The sequence below is a fragment of the Podarcis tiliguerta genome, assembly GCF_965153285.1.
Source record: "Podarcis tiliguerta genome assembly, chromosome: 12".
Classification (NCBI taxonomy): domain Eukaryota; kingdom Metazoa; phylum Chordata; class Lepidosauria; order Squamata; family Lacertidae; genus Podarcis; species Podarcis tiliguerta.
The window spans coordinates 2917006-2937086 of record NC_139545.1 but is presented as its reverse complement, the minus strand read 5'-3'; the positions used below and the strand labels follow the sequence as shown (position 1 = coordinate 2937086).

At 44.8% G+C, this 20081-nt stretch overlaps 1 protein-coding gene and 2 long non-coding RNA genes across 4 annotated transcripts in view; 2 read left to right on the top strand and 1 right to left on the bottom strand.

Moving 5' to 3' along the window:
- The window catches only part of LOC310661313, a 156800-nt gene that overhangs the window by 125664 nt on the left and 11055 nt on the right, over positions 1-20081 (top strand). The gene's annotated exons all lie outside the window — the stretch shown is intronic.
- The window catches only part of LANCL2 (LanC like glutathione S-transferase 2), a 28725-nt gene that overhangs the window by 2080 nt on the left and 6564 nt on the right, over positions 1-20081 (bottom strand). Inside the window, exons 2-8 of one of the 2 annotated variants that reach the window (XM_083407088.1) lie at positions 19201-19318; positions 13126-13333; positions 8714-8861; positions 7538-7684; positions 6171-6353; positions 4269-4445; positions 2359-2431 (exon numbers count right to left, since the gene is read on the bottom strand). In XM_083407088.1, coding sequence (XP_083263214.1) covers positions 2359-2431; positions 4269-4445; positions 6171-6353; positions 7538-7684; positions 8714-8861; positions 13126-13333; positions 19201-19318 — 1054 coding nt within the window. Of the gene's footprint in view, positions 1-2358; positions 2432-4268; positions 4446-6170; positions 6354-7537; positions 7685-8713; positions 8862-13125; positions 13334-19200; positions 19971-20081 lie in introns of both variants that reach the window. The other variant, XM_083407089.1, reaches the window with a different exon arrangement.
- LOC310661332 lies at positions 4453-5637 on the top strand. The gene is made up of 2 exons (XR_014503910.1): positions 4453-4717; positions 4750-5637. It is a non-coding gene; the product is annotated as an uncharacterized lncRNA (long non-coding RNA).

Genomic DNA, 20081 nt, shown 5'->3' with positions numbered 1-20081 from the left:
GTTGGTCTCTGAGCACAGCTGCCAGGGTATCTGCTACAAGACGCACTACTGGCATCTACTCTCAGAAGGCTGCCACAGGGGACATGAGCTCCAGGAAATGGGGAGGAGACTGGCTTTTAGTGGTGGCAAGGGGAACATTCAGAGAGCTGCAGGAGAAAGCCAGAGGGTCACACACAGCCAAGCTGTTTCACCAGGACTGATTCAGAAGATACATCTTATATCCTGGAGAGAAGAGCTGTATTTGCATTTGCAAAGAACATTTGGCTTTGGTGTGTTCCTGTAGCATTATGGTAAAACCGAATTATCCTAATATAGCCAATTTTGAAAAACAGGGTATTGAACATACCCCTCAAGCCCCCATTTTTCACAAATGACTGTTGGGTAAGAAAAGCTGGTCATCTTAATGAAATGCAGCACTCTGTATGATAATTTTGTGACATGAAGAACATTTCCATGGATGAAAATGGAGGTTTCTTATGTGTGAAATGCAGTGATAATGTCAGCACAACTGTGGATACTCTTGAATAATTCTGCAGTTCCATGCGTTAACAACAGATGGCAAATGAGTCATTTCTGAAAACAACCTTCAGTGCTGAGCATCAATGGTCTATTTTTGAGTTTCCATGGTAAGATGTCTATGAGAAAGTTAAACACGCAGAGACTATACATTGCTGAGATCTATAATCCTATCTGCCAAACTTGACCCTCAAACAGATTACAGCATAGAACAAATCAGATCTTCCAGCAACAGTAATTCAGTTGCTCTGGCAGCAGGAAAAGTGAACAGGGCTGTAGAACTCAAAAGGACAAAATGCAGCAAAAGTCAGTTACATTATAACTAAAGCTGTAGTTCTTTGCTAAATTATCTGTCCACTTACCTGTGAAGAAGCACCATTAAATTCAACAGGACTTACTTCTGAGCAGACATGCTTACACATGGGAGAAAGTCCCACTAAACTCAGTGGAACTTATTTCTAAGCAGACATACACATCCAACTGAAATCAGTTATTTCCCAGTAAACCTGGGATAGGACTGGGCTGCTACCCTACTGAAATCAGTGGAATAGGATTTGCTGTGACACACTTAAATCCATGTCAATTAATATATCGCCACCTCTCTCTATAGCCTTCCACCCATGAGAATGCACTGCTAAAAAAATGACCCCAATTCCTTCCTAGCAGGAGACTGGTCTCCTGATCTTTATTGCTCAATTAAACTTAATGGTTGGGTGGCATCATCTGCATACTGCCATGTGCAAATGGCTTGGCACCTTTGGCACAATGTCATAAACAAGGCTCTCAAATAAGATTCTGTTCTTGTCAATGAATAGAGTCAATGACGGCCACTACCTGCTCAGACTCCAAATGGATAACTGCCATGATACCCAAAGATCAACTCATAGAATCAAAGAATCATAGAGTTGGAAGGGACCCTGAGGGTCATCTAGTCCAACTTCCTGCAATGCAGGACTGTGCAGCTATCCCATACGGAGATTGAACATGCAACCTTGGCATTATCCGCACCACGCTCTAACCAACTGAGCTATCCAGGCTGACCAACGTGAGGAAAAGAAGCTGGAACTGCTTTGCAGCTGAGGCAAAAAGCAGGAGGACTTCAAAATGTGACTACTAGGAACTTGAAGCTGATGAAGAAATTTTGCTACCACTTTCAGGACAACAAAATATGATTTTGGGGTGCAGGAAAAGCATGGCTGCACATGCATTTCAAGTCTGGCCGTGAATATTAAGCAGGAACCATGCACATTTCATTAAGCAGGCTTGTTGTGCAGCCCTATACACATCTACTCATGAGTAAGTCCCACAGTGTTCACTGGGCTTTACTCCCATGTAAGCATGTTGAGGACTGCAGACCTGGACCTGGTTCACACATGGACATGTGAGCATGCGGACTCCAAAAGAAGAGATTTCAGACACTTTGCTCTTCCCAGTTGTTCTGCTGCTACACTGAGCTAAGCCACAGCTGGGCGTAGCATGTTGTCTGAACTTTGTGGTTCAGCTCATATATGTGCTCCCTGCAGACTAACCACAAGGTCTAATCAGGGTTTGCCCTATACTGTTCATGGCTTGTCTAGGAGAGCTAAAGCACAAGCCCAGGTTCAGATGGCACACTAAGCCAAACCCTGACTTAACACAGCGGCAGAACCATTTCATTTCCTGGAGTCCACAGGCTCATGTGCTCAGACACAGATTGGCTTGGCAAAACATGTGAACCAGGCCAATATCAGCTTAAGTGAATTTACAGTGCAACTAAACCATGTAGCTTTGAATTCAATCATATAACAATTTTATAATATACATGTTACTGAATACAGAATTCAACAATAAAAAGTGTCTTGCCTTCAAACAGTGAGTAGGGTCGGTCAGGAATACGACAGCCGTGTGCACCATAATCCAGACACCACTCTGCAAACTGGGGGAAACGCAGCAAATAGGGATGAAGAAATAATGACTAAAATATTGAAAACCAATAAAATAAATAAAGATGTATATCCAATAGATATGAAATACTGTGGTGTGCAAGAAGTCAGCTGATTAAGAAATCTAACTTCAGCCCTGATAAAGTTTCTGATGAAATTTCAGGAAATTGCAAGTGCAGATTATCCAAAATCCAATCTGCAGTGATTAAGGTTTACAAAGAACTGACCTCTCTCTCTCTCATTGGACACAGTGAAAGGAAGAGATATTATCTACTAAGTAGCAATGTAAGTCATGTGCTTACATTAGAAGGGAGCATAGTGCACTCAGTAGCCCTGAGCACGGACTAAATCCCACCAGCAGCCCTTTCCTGAAGTAGCTTGTCTTGTAAATAAATGTCTGTGCTTAATGTTGAAGCAGCTTCTTGTTCCTTCTTGTCTTGGGAGATAATGGAGGAGTGCACTGGGGGGGGGGTGGAGTCAAACGGATATGGAAGAGAAATGCTTTGTTGCAGCTGGGGCAGGTGAAGATGTCTGGTTGTGCTGCTGCAGATGCACCATGGTGCTTTGGATAAAGATAGTAAACAAACCCCTTAGCAACTAATGTATTCACCATCTTTGTTCAAGAGGCTGTGCCACATTGGTAGCAACAACATTTTCACGGTTTTCTACAGAAGTGCTGTCACTGCTCCAACAAAACCCACCTCACTGATGGCTCCTCCACTCAACAGCCACTAGGTCTTGGTCCAGGCATGGGCTCTTTCCATGAATGCCAGCTAATCTGGGCAGAGGCCGCCTCAACCCTGGAAGTCAGCTTCACTACCTATCTCATAACTTTCCCATAACAGCAAACTCAAGCCTGCATACTTATGTAGACAGAATGGCAGCATCCATGCACAAAGGGGAGGTATCAGCAAACCGGTGTGTGTGTGTCAGAATTTTCAGAAATACAGAACGTCCTTAGAAAATAAAACCCCCATCAACAATCATAGGTCATTGAGAAGCAAACTCGTTCAGTGGGCATAAAATGCCCAAGTAACTGGGGAAAAGCACGGCTGGAACCCTAAATGGGATGCCCCACCTTGAAACATTTCATTTCAGGCCCCACTTGCTTTATGTAATGTGAGTTACGTGGACACGGTCTTTGTTCCTGAGTCCCTCCTCTTGTTCTTTCTGCTTTTTTCTGTTAGATTGCCGCTAATTCTGCCGGGGACCCAGCTTATTCTTTAAACAGTTATCAGTATAATTTTGAGACCCTAAACTAAATTATGCTGTTGTTGTTAAGAATCAGTGCTTTTTTCTGGGGGTACTCAAGGGTATGCAGTACCAGCACCTTTTTAAAAAAATGTTTAAAGTGTGGCACATGCTACAACAACTTCATGTTGAGTACTGGCACCTTTTTTCTTAAGAAAAAGAAAAAGAAAGGATTGAGAATAATTTGAAAGTTCCTCTTCTTTAAACAACACCTTCTTTCAGCCATAAATAAGCAAGAACACAGGAAGAAGAACAGAGTTATGAGTATTATCCAATTAAGGCTACAATCCTAACTCCACTTACCTGGGAGTAAGTCCCTCTGAACTCGGTGGGACTTGCTTCTGCATACACATGACTAAGATTGCACAGTGTATCAAGAGAAGCCAACATGGTGCTTTCTAAATGTTTCCTGGACTGCAAGGCTCACGATCTCTGACCTTCTGGAGGGCACCCTCTTGGATGCTCCTGAACTAAGTCATACTCTGGAGCAGGTCCAGTGAAATCAATGGGTTTTCTCTAAGTATAACTAGCGTTGAGTATCACCCAGTATGTGCATCAGAAAATAAAATTAAGGAGTACCTTGCAAGCTCGATAGAGGTACTTTTTATCCTGAGTGAGATGATAGAGGGATAAGAAGGAGTAGCCATTCCCAGCTGTCCCGTGGCAGATGCCATAGCCTTTCCTCAACAATCCTCTCTGCCAAATGACATCACTACATTCTATTGCGTCCTTCAAATATTTATCCTCTTTGAAAACCTGCAGAAATGTGAACACAAGTTTAGCCACAGCAATGAACTAAAAATACTCACTATTTTTAATGACGGCCTTCTTGGTGGCTGCTCCCAAATTTTGAACCTCCCTCCCTTGAGAAGCTGGACTGGCTCCCTCCTTGTCCTTCAGCCAGCAAATAAAGACCTTTTTGTTTCAGCAGGCTGTTGGGAACTGACTATTTTTAATAAAAGGGCTGGTGCCTGCCATGTTGTTTCTGTGCTCCTGGGCAAACAGAAGGATCCTAAGAGCTGCTTAGGGTCAAGCAACACATTCTTTTAAATTTGAACAGGTGACACGCCACATACTACCATATTTTTCCATGTATTAGACGAGGTTTTTTGACTCAAAAATCATGTCAAAAAACTGAGGTCATCCAGTACACGGATAGTGGCATGGCCGGGGGAGAAGTGGCATGCCCACCAGTTGCACAACTTCCCTCGATGCCGCTGTGTGTGGGAAGTGATATAGCGAGTGTTTCCAGCCCGCAGCTGCATGGGGGGAGAAGCTCAACAACTTTGGGCCATCTCTGCTCATTTTCCTAAAATTGAGTCTCTAAAAATGGGAGGGGTGTCCTTATACATCTTATAGACGGGAAAATACAGTAATTTTGAAACTTCCACAACTTCAAAAGCAGTTTGCCATATGGCACCAGGAAAGTACCTTGTGTTGCTATTAATATTTTTTCTCCTTAGAAATCCCCTTGGACTTACAGAACTAACAATTTTCTTAATGCACGAAGTACAGACATTCTGTCTTAAGAAGCAGTGTAGACAACATGCAACCCATACTATGGGTTCCCGTTAGAAACCTGGAAACCCAACTTTCAATTTTGAAGTACAGTAGTACCTTGGTTTGCAAAGGCCGAAAACCCAGAAGCAAGCATTCTAGTTTTCAGATGTTTTTCGGAATCCAAACATCTGATGTGGCTGTCAGCTATTGTTTCCAGGGTGCCTGCACCAATCAGAAGCTGTGCCTTGGTTTTCAAACTTTTCGGAAGTCATACTTCCAGAACGGATTAAGTTTGGCGCTTTTGTATTTGCTATTTATTTTGCGTTTTTGAGGCTTTTTCAGTTAATTTGTTTTTGTGACTGTGTGGAACCCAGTTCAGCTACTGAATGATTGTGTGATTGTGGAAATGGATAAAAGCCCCCCATCCAAACAATGACTATAATCAGTGCAGGTAAGAAAAAAAATAATTTTATTTTTTATCATCTACAATACGGTCTTATTTATTTTATAGTACAGTACATTGCTTTCATTTTATGGATCAATGGTCTCATTAGATAGTAAAATTCATGTTAAATTGCTGTTTTGGGGGTTGTTTTTAAAAGTCTGGAATGGATTACAGTGGTACCTCTGGTTACGTACTTAATTTGTTCCGGAGGTATGTTCTTAACCTGAAACCGTTCTTAACATGAAGCACCACTTTAGTTAATGGGGTCTCCCGCTGCTGCTGCGCCGCCACCACGTGATTTCTGTTCTCATCCTGAAGCAAAGTTCTTAACCCGAGGTAATATTTCTGAGTTAGTGGAGTCTGTAACCTGAAGCGTATGTAACCCGAGGTACCACTATAATCCGTTTTGGATTACTTTCTATGGGAAAGCGCGCCTTGGTTTTGGAATGGACTTCCGGAACAGATTAAGTTTGAGAACCAAGGTACCACTGTATGCATTCTTCCATGCCTCATGATTGAGCTAAACAAGGACATACCTTATATGCTTGCATGAGCATATGGATGACTCCTGGGGAACCATGGCACCAATGCACCAGCCTGTCAGTTTCATTACTTAAAGATGATGGATAATTCCCAGATCGAAATTTTTTATGGCGCACATAGTCAATGCTTGGTTTCACCAGTTCTCTCAAAGTCTCTTGATCCACATTGCACACTGGCTAAAATATACAACAGACACACAGTATTTTTTTCAAAATAAAAAGCAGTATTTTTTTTCATATTACTACAAATCCATGCTGATGTGCATTCACATTGATGAATCTGGAAAGTAACTTTACCCTTGCTTAACTGGATGCAGTGAAGGTGGGAGGCAACTGTGGCTGTTATATATTTAGAAGTTGGCATAACATGTTACAAGGAGTTGCCAAGAGAGAGTAACACTCACTTAGGCTTCCTCTTTTTACCCTGCCACTAAGTCTTCTGAAGTGCCCATTTGTGCATGTCCCATACCAAGAGATGCGTGAGCTTCCCCACTGATAGGAACTTGTACATCTCACAATGGGAAATGGTTGTTAAAGTTATGGGAGAGAAAGCTGATATGTTGATTAGAGAAAAACTATTGCTGACATTTATTTAAACAATAGTTACGAGAATGCCTTTTGGACTTTTGTGTAAAAAGGAAAATAGATTAATTTGAGACATCTGGGTCAGGAAGACTGGGGAAATATTGCCTAACAGAAAGTAGATCAGTTGCATGAAAATATTCTAGAGTGAATATTTTGAATAATTTCTTTTATGAAACTGACAAAAGAAAAAAATGGAAATTCTATTTATTTTTCTTCTCTTATTCTCTCTTCTTTTCTTCTACTTTTTTGTTTTCCTTTGGTGTTTTCTCTTTCTCTGTTTTTGTTTTTATTTAGTTTCTTTTATCTTATTGTATTATGAAAAAACTTTAACAACACCTTATTTTATTTTTTATTTAAAAAAGATCAACACTGAGACCTCTGCTATTTAACTTATTCAAAAACAATTCAGGGTCATTCAAACAAGAAGAATTGTGAAGAGCTCCAAAACAAGCTCTCCAACCTGAGTGAATGGATAATAAAATGGCAAGTGCAATTCAACATAAGCCATGTAAATAAGTGTAAATTGATGCCTGTTGGCCACTGTGAGAACAGGATCCAGGACTAGATGGGCCACTGGCCTGATCCAGCAGCCGCTTCTTATTCTTAAGACAAGTTCCCTTCTCTCACTGTTGCCCTCAGGAGAGTCTCCTTCTCTCCCCACCCACCCAACCCCCACCCCCCTTTTCCAAACTAGCTCCTATCACCACTGCTATTAAAATAATTGATTTGGGTTAGCTGCCATAAAAGACTTATTCACATGCATGGAAGAACATTACCTGCATAAGCATATAGTAGATCCCAGACATGCCATGGGCTGCACCAACATATTGTTTTCTGTGCCACTGATACAATAATGGGCACCGTTCTGTCTTTCGTTCCTCTCTGGAAAAGTTTTTACCTGATTCAATGATGGAATCCACCACCTGATGCAGACAGATAGAATAACAGGCATTCCATTATTCTGAGAGAACATCTCACACTCTGTAGCCAAAGCCGTAACAGTGGAGTTATGCAAGCCTAAAAAATTCACAAATTTCTTTATGTGACCAGTGGGAGTTGGTCTTGCAATAACTTTTTCAGTGACTACTCTGAACTTCTTGTTCCAGCCAGAAAAATGAAAGAAATCAGGTGTGGAGAACCTTTGGTCCTCCAGCTATTCCTAAACTACAACTCCCATCCTCCCTGGCCACTGGAGGTCCAAAGGCCCCCCAAACCTGCAATAAATGCATAGGTTGCAAAGAGTATTCAAGACTTCCTCCAGGTAGAATTTCTGTTACTACATTTCAAAAAGCAATGCTTTATTGCTAGTGAAAGGGACCCCAGCATGTGGAGCAACTGCATTAGTGGGAGCTACTTGCAAAAGTGTGTTTTTTCTACTGCTTAAATACTATTACTTCATTAGAGACCAAGCATGCCTTCTCTGCTGTACAACTGAAATGCAGGAGCACTCAGTTATCTTTCAAGAGGGCTTCTGCAATAATGGCTTCCACTATGCGTGGATACAGGACCACTAGTCATGGATAAGTACAGGCACAAGGACAGACAGCAACCGTTTTAGGTGTGCCCGATATGTTTGTGACTGCAACCATGCACATTGTGCCAAACCCAGAAGTGACCCAAAAATGTCACAAAAAGGTGCGGAGTGGGGTGCCCTTATGCAGACCCTGCTGATACGCACGCGGGTCCAGAATGTAACCTCCATGCAAATCGAGCACTGCCTGTATAGAACTATGAAGAAAATGTAGGCTTTTAGAAAAGCATTATGTGGAAAGCCCCAAAGAAGGCAGGAGACAGTTCTGCAAGATTGAAACAACAAATGGGACATGTATGGAGATAGCTAAGTGCAGGCAAAAGGTGGGAACAAAAGGCACCATGAACCTCCAGCGATCTCTCCTCCCAAACAACCAACTCTGTACAAAGCCAATGCCTGGAAAACAGCGCTTCTCTCTTACCTCCTTGATAGCAGACTGTGGCACAGCCTCGGGTCCAATTTCAGTATTCAGATAAAGCAAGGCATACAAGTAGCCAGCTCTCCCATAAAGCAGCTCATCTGGAAGGTCAGAATCTGTGGCAAGGACCATTCTCTGGAGCTGCAAAAGTCTGGAAGGAGAAAGAATTGGAGGGAAAACTGAAGGTTCTTAGACTTTCATCAGATCACACCCAAGTATGGGAAGCTTGTAAATAGGTTGCCACAGTGAAGAGGAACTGCCTCCAGGTGATCAGGCAAGTAAGCTTTCTGTACACAGAAAAGACTCTGCTCTCCTTTTTTGCAGGCTGTCAGTGTGTCACATGCAGGTTGATGTAGCCTGGTGAGCTGGCAAAAACCACGGTGAGCTTGCAAAGCTAACTAAAGCTGAGGTAACTTAGGTTTTTCTAGGTCAAATAATTTGAGAAAGAGGCCAAAATAATTCCACCAGAACACAATAAGCCATTGGTTCATCTAGTTCAGTAGTGTCTCTCCAATATTTGAAAGAGATTTTTTTGTCCAATCCTATCTGGACTGGTGAAATAAAAAATCAACTGTGTAAGATTCAATGAGGCAGATCAGCCTCTAGCCACTCAACACCACACATGCTTCCAACCTGCTCCCGACTATTATCCTCTCATTCTTTATATACAGCAGTGGCAGCGTTTGAAACTCCCTAAGGACTAGGCATGTTCTGCAACTTGCCATGGTCCAATTGCAACCAGTTTTAGATGGATGGGCATGATGTCTTGCGCCTAGGCCCCGCCCCACTCAGCACAGGAGTGCTCTCCTCCAATCCCCATCTGCACTCGGGGCGCAAGCGCTCTCCTGTCCATTGGCGGTAAGGGCAGTGAGGGCTGCAAGCCCCGCCCCCATTCAGCGCTCCCCACCCCTGAGGCAAGTCCCATCCTGGCGAGGGCTGGAGAGAGTGAGGCTCGCCCCACCCGGCAGTCGATACCCTACAGCAGATAAAGACCCCATCACTTTTAACCCACTGTGAAGCTCAAGAAACATCTGAAGAAGAAGAAGAGTTTGGATTTGATATCCCGCCTTATCACTACCCGAAGTAGTAAGATGATTTAACGTGGGTTAAACATACTCGTGTGTGATTCCTACTGCTTATCCTGAGACAACTCTGTGAACTGAGACAACTCTGTGAAATATGCCAGGGGAAGTGGCATATTTCCTACTTTTTGCCTTCTCAAATGCTTCACACACATCAGTCAGAGAGCACAACCAGATCCTAACAGCCTGCCTTGTCCTCTAACCAGCCAATCTGTGAAATTCTACCTTCATCGTAGCTTTTAAGGCTGTTGTGGGGAGGGATGCCATGGTGGAAACCAGTACTACAAACATTATAGAAAGGGTTTTAATGGAGGAGAGGACAGAACCCAGTGGCACCCCATAAGTGAGAGCCCAGGGGTCTGAACACCACTTTCTGGACATGGCCCAGAAGGAAGGAGTGGAACCACTGTATAACAGTGCCCCCAGCTCCTCTAGACGGTCCAGAAGGATGTTATGGTTGATGGTATCAAAGGCCGCTGAGAGACCCAGCAGAACTAGGAAACAGCTCTCACCTTTGTCCCTAGCCCACCGGAGATCATCAACCAGCACAATCAAGGCAGTTTCAGTCCCATGGTGAAGACTGAATCCTGATTGGAAGGGATCTAAATGGTCCGCATCCTCCAGGCGTGCCTGGAGTTGTTCCACAGCCACCCGCTCAATCACTTTGCCCAAGAATGGAAGATTTGAGACAGGGCAATAAGAGGAATTTTAAAAAGAACAAAAGGGGTGGGGGGAGACAGGAAAGCAACCCCCCGTCATGTAAGTGAAAGGGAATATGCAGAGCTCTGATAAGCACGTCCTACCTTGGTGCTATCTTGCCCCACATGATGGCACTGAAGTAAGACGTTTAAGTGTGAACTGTACACTCAAAGTGTGTGTCTCTTCCATCACTTGTGTAGGCCTGTAATATGTGCTAATTGTTGTGCTAGAAAGTTATATAGGGGGTGTAGGGAGAATCCAGAGCTTTGTTTGCAGAGTGGAAGGAAAGGAGAACCTTTTCTGCCTCCCCACTTCCAGCCACTCTCTGAAGACTGAAGAAGGGGCCCACAAAGGAATATTGATGAGGACGAGACCATATGAAAATTGAAGATAAGGTTTTAGCTGGAGTTCATTTGTTTTCAGCTTTGTAATCTTGTAATACAAAAAAAGCAGCGCCTAGGCATTCTGTTATTGCACCCATAACCTAGTTTTCAGGCCTCATGTCTACCTGAGCTAACACTGAGCACTGGAAACAGGTTATTTCCAGGCCGTCAAATGGAATTAATGAACTCCACCCGCCCCCACGCTGTTAAGCAAATTTCAGCCTTCAGTCATCAAGGTAAGAGTAAATCAAGTTAGGAATATGTAGAAATGAAGCCATATATCTGTCTTTCAAATTAGCAGCACCTATCCCTTAGGCACAGTGTAAACCGCTCCAAATCACTTCCATTTCAAAAGTGGCTTAAGATACACCAACCTAGAAGGGGGAAGGGAGCTGCTCAGAAAAAGGAGAGAGAGATCTGCCCCCCCCCCCCCAGCTTTCTGAATGGCAGCCACTTCCTAGGAAGTAAGCCCAACTGTTTCCAATGACATTTATTTTCAATTAAACAAACGAGAATCTTAGCCTTAATCTCATTTTTATTCTCTGCTTCCCACTCCAGAAAGCAGCCTGGTTGAAACAAAATCTGAAAAAAGCAGCACCCTGCCTTTTATTCTCAGCAGGGAAAGAAAGTTCCATTTAAAATGCAAACAGTCATATCAAAAAGCCCTGATGGAGATTAATCTTTCAGAGACTGTGGATTAGGAGGAGAGTGATGCAACTTCTAAATATAAACTGCAGTGCAATGGCTGTAGGCAGAGCAGAGCCCCCAAGAGCTCTGGGTACAGCAAGGGATGCTGGGGAAAAGCAAACGGTAGGGCCAGGGCAAAGAATGCTAAAAGAAACCACTTGTGTGTTTATAACCTGCCAAAGGTCACTAGAGCCTTGTCCAAAATGGGAGGAGAAAGGCAGAGAAGTACCCCAGAAGCCTCTGGATCAAATGTTATTCTTTCTAGGGATGGAAGTATCAGAGGAAACCAAACCAAAATAAGCAAGACGGATCCTTTCTCATGCTACGGGGGGTGGGGGTGGAGCTGTCATCTTCCTTTTGTAAAGATCCTCCACCTGCTTGCTCAGTAGTAAGTTCTCCTAGCTGCAGGGAACTGACTGAGTCCCTATATATAACCCTAGCATGGCAACTTGCTACTTTGCAGGTGCTTTGCCTTCTGCGAACAAAAGTGACCCTTCTCTCTCCTATACAGCTGCAACTGAAAGTGCAAAAGGATGCTTGCCATGAAGGGGTTGAACAATAGTGAGACTGGAGAAACCAGTATAACTTGCATTTCACAGCTGATTTTGGGGAAATCACTTGAAGCATTCATTTTACCGAGCTATTTCAATTGTTTTTGTTTGATTTGCTCATTGCAAACAGCTAAAAGTCCGTAAATTTTGATAATAAACGCGATTTGCAATGGGGGTGGAATAATTTCAATTGCAACTGTAGATGTATCAGGGATAGGGATAAACACTACTGGCTGATTCCTCATTTTCACACCAATTCCTGATTTCAGAGACTTCTACTATAGCTAAGGCGGGATGCGCGTGGCGCTGTGGGTTAAACCACAGAGCCTAGGACTTGCCGATCAGAAGGTCAGCGGTTCGAATCCCCGTGATGGGGTGAGCTCCCGTTGCTTGGTCCCAGCTCCTCCCAACCAACAGTTCGAAAGCACGTCAAAGTGCAAGTAGATAAATAGGTACTGCTCCGGCGGGAAGGTAAATGGCATTTCCGTGCGCTGATCTGGTTTGCCAGAAGCGGCTTAGTCATGCTGGCCACATGACCCAGAAGCTGTAAATAAAGCGAGATGAGTGCCGCTACCCCAGAGTCGGCCACGACTGGACCTAAAGGTCAGCAGTCCCTTTACCTTTTACTACTACTGCTACTAATAATAATAATAACACTTGATGAGGAAAAGTATCGTAGAATGAATAGACTGATTTATTATTTCAGCACCAGGCAAAGACATTTTATTTTCTTTGGCTTTTAAACTTTTAACACCTGGAATGCTTTTATGCTGGTTTGGTAGCTACTATGTTAATTCTCTGATTTTACTATATTGCTAGGGCGGCTAACTGGCAGCAGCACATTAAGAGTCTTTCTTTGGAGGCTGAGCTATCCATTAGAAAACCAACTTAATCCTCTCCAGCTCCTTTGTCTGGTCTCCCAAGGAGGGGATTTGCTCTGCTGTTACTGATCCATTGAAGAATGCTTAGCCTATCTTCTAAGCGTTTGTCCCCAGCCCATCTCAGGTACTCACTTCATCACACATTCCTTGGACTCAGTGTCATTCTTCAGCTTGTGGTACACCACTGCTCCCACTGCCAATGGTCCAGCATCACCACAGAGGAAAGTAACCCTTCTTCCATTCAGATTGCGTAGGATCCTCTTCACATAATCCAGGGATCGCTGTAGATGACTTTGTTCTTGCGTCACACGGTACAGCTGAAGGTACAAAAGGGCTATACCTGGAATCACCAGAAAGAAGAAAAATTAAATGGACTTATTCCCTCTCCTTTGCTGACCCATAGAGTCACAATAGTCCTTAAAAAAAATGACAGGACTTTTTATACCTTTCTGAAACCAGGACTCACCTTTAGCCACCAAGTACAAGATGGGTCTCACTCTCCTTTTTTTGCCTCTTCTTTTCTCTTCCCACCCTTCTCTTCTTAAATCAAAGTCCAGAGAAATAGAGAATGATGCTTCTACAGCCCACCTTGAGCACAGCCTGCTACTTGTGGTCTTGACTCACCAGGGAAAGACTAACCTGATCCGACTTATGCTGGCCACTAAACAAACCTTAATTATGGGATGAAATAATACTGCATAACTCCCATTAAAGACACATGGGATCATCCTGAACAGTGAGATGCAAGTGCCACTGAATTCAGATAAGTAACTTAAATGAGGTGGGTGTCAGGAGGGAGGGCGCCAACCAGGTCTGACCATTTATTTCTACGTTTTGTATTCCACCCCTAATCACACGAGCAATATCAGCAAGTCACAATTGTTAAAATACTACATGAAAACCATCAGTACAATATATTAGAGAATCAAATAGTTCAGAGCGTTCAACTGATACACTTGATCAAATCGTAATTCTGTCAATCCCAACTACAAAGGCCGACAACCCCTCAAACCCAGACACAGTGCAGACTGGTCTCCTGGCAAGGGAGATGGATGGCAACCAACCACCACCTGCTCCTCTGACCTGAATTGGTGCTGCACCTGGGCAGACACAGCTGGGTGACCACTGCGCTCATCTGCTCAGGTCTCAGTTATACACCCAAAGTTGCCTCCCTCATCTACAATCAAATCATGGAAAGTATTTTTTTCTGGCCAGACCTGGCATTTCACCCCCCCCCCCCCCCGATGGATGGCTGACCATCAACCCTAGATTCTGGAATATAGCAGGTGGAGCAGAAGGACCAAGGGCTTTGATTTAGCTCTTCGCCTCCCCTCCTTGCCTCTCCTCTTCCTCCTCTTCCTTGGTTGAGATACATCATTCCCTTTTTTAGTCAGAGAGTCATTTTTCCTTCCGGTCTACCTTCCAAGAGCCATTTGCCAGTAGTTGGTGGAGCCAGAGGAAAAGGTGGGTAGAGCAACAATGTAAATTTTACAATTATACAGTAGGCTAGCTTCTAGAAATAAGCCCCACCCCTCCATCCTCCATCTAGAGTCTAGACAAGCAAGAGGCATTATCAGAGTTCAAGCAAGACAGATTCCAGCCAGGCAAAAACACTTTGGATGTGAAGGAGAGCCAGTGAGGGATGTAACCTGGAAAAAGTTCAGGGGGCCAGACACAGATACAGGGAGGGATTTCTGCCCCTGTCCACATGTTTCGCCCCAGCCTGGTAAGACAGAGAGTCTAATAGGCAAAATATATTGTGTGACATTGTGAACTTTGAATGATTTATATAACAGTCTCAATGTCCATCCCTCTTTCTCACCCTTTGAAGATTACAGTGGTACCCTGGTTCTCAAATGCCTTGGTACTCAAACAACTGCAAACCTGGAAGTAAGTGTTCTGGTTTGCGAACATTTTTTGGAAGCCGAACATGCTCCATTTTTAGTGCCACACTTCTGTTTTGAGTGTTACGCTGAGGTCTGTCTGTTTTTGCTATTTATTTTGCATTTTTGTGGCTCTTTTTTGTTTTGTTTTTGTAACTGTGTGGAACCCAGTTCAGCTACTGATTGATTGTGTGACTGAAATACATTGTTTATTGATTTCATTTTATGGATCAATGGTCTCATTAGATAGTAAAATTCCTGTTAAATTACTGTTTTAGGGGTTGTTTTTAAAAGTCTGGAATGGATTAATCCATTTTGCATTACTTTTTATGGGATAGCACACCTCGGTTTTGGAATGGACTTCCGGGATGGATTAAGTTTGGGAACCAAGGGACCACTGTACTTCAATGATAATTGTTTTGCATCTTGTATAATAGAAGAAATGCAGCAGAGGTGAATACTGAATCTTGCTGAATTACATTATCTCTGTTGGGGGAAAATGAAAAAACTTCCTTAGGATTAAATTAGAGGGTTGCATGATATGAGCCTGAGTGTTGGATCTTGACCAGAGGAACGGGTTCAAATCCTCATTCTGCTATGAAGCTCACTAGAGTAGTCTCCCTCTGATCTTATACAATCTTATAAGATGGTTGTGACTATACATTGGATAAGCATATATGTCACTATGAGCTTCTTCAAGGAAAGGCAGGAAAGAAATGTGGGGAAAAAATAAAACATTTGCAGCTGTTTTTATATTTAACAAACACAAAAACAGTTCTAAAATTTATTTTTCTGTCGTATTTGAGCATTCCTGAATAAAGCCCAAGCCATTCTCCATGGAACTGATATTACTCATCCATCTGTATTGCTATTTTAAGTGGAAGGTTGATTTGTTTTAATTGCCCTAGTGTGAATTAGCAATTAATTCTGTCAATCCCAGTGTCAGAATTCTGTTCTGCTTCTAAAGAAACAGCAAGTGAGAGGCGGCATTAAAAAAAAACCTTTAGTGCCACACAGCTGCCCCCATTTTTAGGTTTTTAAAACAAACCAATCACAAATGTCACCTTTTTGTCATTTCTCCTCCTACAGAACCATCTGCCCAGAACATTCTGAATCCTTCCAAGAGCCATTAAGAAGAAAAGAGGAAAAATACTGAACTTCCATTTCCAGAACTGAATGTGGGCCAATAATCCTCTTTCATATTTAATTCTTCTAAGCAACAAAGCTGGAAGGAACCTGGGGAGCATGCGGTGCAAACATCTATTATAGAATAGGATCATGCATGTATCAGTTGAAGTCCACCTTGATTGCAATATGCCATAAGCACAGAATTGGAATGAAGAAGTATCCACATCTACCGTATTTTTCGCCCTATTGGACGCACCGGCCCATAGGACGCACCTAGTTTTCAGGGGGGGAAATCAAGGAAAAAAATATGATTTCCCCCCCGCAGCTCTGGGAGCAGCGGACAGGCTGCACGCAGCCTGTGCGCTACTCCAAGACCTTCTCCCTGCTTTTGCGGGAGGTGGCGGAATTCCCCCACCTCCCGCAAAAGCTCACAGGAGCCGTGCGCGACTCCTACGGGCTTTTCGACCAGGAGGGAAAAGGGACGGACTCGACCAGGCAGTCCCTTCTCCCTCCTCGGGGAAAAGCCCCCAAGAGGGGCGCTCTTCAAAGGGTGTGCGGCTCCTGCGGGCTCCTAGAAAAGCCCGCAGAAGCCGCGGAGCCCCTTTAAAGAGCACGCGGCTTTTGCCTGCTTTTGCGGGAGGTGGGGGAATTCCCCCATCTCCTGCAAAAGCCCACAGGAGGGAGAAGGGACGGACTTGGCCAGTCAGTCCCTTCTCCCTCCTCAGGGAAAAGCCCCCAAGAGCGGCGCACGGCTTTTGCCTGCTTTTGTGGGAGGTGAGGGAATTCCCCCATCTCCCGCAAAAAGCCCACAGGATGGTTGGAGAGTAGCGGGATGGCGTCGCGCGCCTTCCTGCTGCCCCCCATCCTCTGGGGCTGGCGAGGGGGGGAAGCGCTGCTTCCCCCCCCCCGCCAGCCTCAATGCCGGGATGGAGAGTAGCAGGAAGGCGTCGCACGCCTTCTTGCTGCCCCCCATCCTCTGGGGCTGGCGAGGGGGGAAGCGCTGCTTTCCCCCCCCGCCAGCCTCAATGCCGGGATGGAGAGTAGCAGGAAGGCATCGCGCGCCTTCCAGCTGCCCCCCATCCTCCGGGGCTGGCGAGGGGGGAAGCGCTGCTTTCCCCCCCGCCAGCCTCAATGCCGGGATGGAGAGTAGCAGGAAGGTGTCGCGCGCCTTCCTGCTGCCCCCCATCCTCCGGGGCTGGCGAGGGGGGAAGCGCTGCTTTCCCCCCCCCCGCCAGCCTCAATGCCGGGATTGAGAGTAGCAGGAAGGCGTCGCACGCCTTCCTGCTGCCCCCCATCCTTTGGGGCTGGCGAGGGGGGAAGCGCTGCTTTCCCCCCCGCCAGCCTCAGTGCCGGGATGGAGAGTAGCAGGAAGGCGTCGCGCGCCTTCCTGCTGCCCCCCATCCTCTGGGGCTGGCGAGGGGGGAAGCGCTGCTTTCCCCCCCGCCAGCCTCAATGCCGGGATGGAGAGTAGCAGGAAGGTGTCGCGCGCCTTCCTGCTGCCCCCCATCCTCCGGGGCTGGCGAGGGGGGAAGCGCTGCTTTCCCCCCCCCGCCAGCCTCAATGCCGGGATTGAGAGTAGCAGGAAGGCGTCGCACGCCTTCCTGCTGCCCCCCATCCTTTGGGGCTGGCGAGGGGGGAAGCGCTGCTTTCCCCCCCGCCAGCCTCAGTGCCGGGATGGAGAGTAGCAGGAAGGCGTCGCGCGCCTTCCTGCTGCCCCCCATCCTCTGGGGCTGGCGAGGGGGGAAGCGCTGCTTTCCCCCACAGCCAGCCTCAAAGAGCAGACTCTCCTGGCTTCGGAGGCTTCGCGTTGCTATCGCTGAAGCCAAGGAGCCTGCATTCGCCCCATAAGACGCACATACATTTCCCCTTCATTTTTGGAGGCGGAAATGTGCGTCTTATAGGGCGAAAAATACGGTATGTACACTTAGTGCAAGTTAACAAATTTTGCACACAGACAGTACAAATTCACTGACCCCCCCCCCCAAAAAGCTGTGTTCTGCAACCTGAATAACTATACAAATTAAGCAAATCTGCATCATCTACTTTACATATTTCATTATGGCTATTTTTACAATTCTGAGTTATTTATTCCAGTTTGTACATCATGGGGAGGAATAATGAGCTATGCAGAGCACAAAAATCCTGGACCACTGTACATCTTATTCAGCCACCATCTGGCTCCTGAGATTTTAGTAGCCACATAATCTACCCAGAGAGGGTTTACCTGGCAGGCAAAAACTTTCCTCTATATCCAGGTCTTTGGTCTTTAGCTTTGTGTGTCCTTTTACAAGTGGGCAGCATGTTTGTTTAACTTATTTCTTTCTCCGCTTGGTTTTAATGTATCTATATGTGATTTTTTTGCCTGTTTGTATGGTTGGCTGTAAGTCACATTGGGTTGCTCTGGGCAAGATAAAGCGACTAACACATTCAATAAATAAATAAATAAATGTTGCTGCCATATGGACTACAAACTTGCATTTTCAAAAAATAAAAATACAAAAGCAGGAATTAATAGGAGATTGAATTCTATGCCCAATATAGCATTCTGTTCTTTAGATTACAAAATAGTGACATACACACTGCCTAATTAAAAGGCTCAATCCACCAATCATCTCATCCAAATGGGCCAATCCACCAGTTAACCTTTTCAACCCCCCCCCCCCCAATAAGCATACAAATAATGGTAGAAAGTGTTGGGTAAATTGAAAACTACAAGTGGCACCAGACCAGACCACACACTTCACAGAAGCAGGCCAGGCTATGCTCAAAACAGTAGTAATTGGTGGTGGTGCGTTTTTTTATTTTAAGAATTTGGAAAACAGGATTAATAGTTTTCTTAGGTGACCAAGGAAGAGCTTTCCTGGCCAACTAATTGTTAATGGCTCTAAGTGGGAAAGTAAGCAAGAAGAAACCTGTAGCAACATGGTCTTCACTTTCTACCTCCAGAGAGGAACTGGGTTGAAAGTGGGAGTATATGCCAGCCATATAATGCTGTCAAACATTCTGAATGTGGTTTCATGGAAAAGCAGACTAAAATGATGTGAATATACTTATCAATGGAATATCAATGGAAACGAAGCCTGAACCTAGAACCCAGCACTAGATCACAAAGTAAGCTGTTGTATCTGTGAGGATCTTAACAATTCAACTCCAAAAGTAATTCCATGAACTTTGTCAAGAAGTTTGGGTACCTCACCTGTCCAGCCAGTATATGCAGAGCAGTCATGAGGATCTGCAGTCTTCAGCCCTTCTTCCATTTGCTGCAGCAGATCCTTAATTTTAGTTGTGATCCTTTTACTGAAATAAGGGCAGATCTGTAGGGGGGGAAAGATCATTTAAAAACCAACAAAAATCCTAAACAGCTAATTAAGGCTGTTCAACACACGTTTGTGCATAAACAGGGCCACCTCAAGCTATTTTGCTCACCTACAGGAAAATACAACTCTTCCTAGATGCTGAGCATGGTGTGCCTGTAGGTATGCATGTGTTTCCTCTTTAAGAGTTATCCTGACAGGTGCCTATTTCCCTTCTTCCACTGGGAAAGGACTAACTCCATTCACTTCTCTAGAGCAGTGGGGCCAACCATTTTTGGCCTGAGAGCCTCATTTGCCCTGGAAAACCCTCTGGTAGTTACAGGCCACGCATGGGTGTGGCCACCCCACCCCCCATCTCGGATCTGCCCCTACTCCCCCCCCCCCATGAAATGATTTGATTGTGGAATAATTTAAATCCCCATCCGGATACCAGGCTGGACAGAGGTTTAAGCCTTTCCACCCATCCTAGTGCTGGGTCTACTTTGGTTATGGGGAGGTGAAGAGAGAGTGCAGGTCCCCTGGACCAATTGTTTACCTCTCTCCTGCAAAATGAGGAGGTAACGGGGCTGCAGTTGGGAAAACAGGGGAAGGCACAGTTGCCTCCACACAATCATAGGCCATGCTGTCCCAAAGCTGTTAACCATTGTTCTTCCTAAATCATAGAATCATAGAGTTGGAAGAGACCACAAGGGCCATCGAGTCCAACCCCCTGCCAAGCAGGAAACACCATCAGAGCACTCCTGACATATGGTTGTCAAGCCTC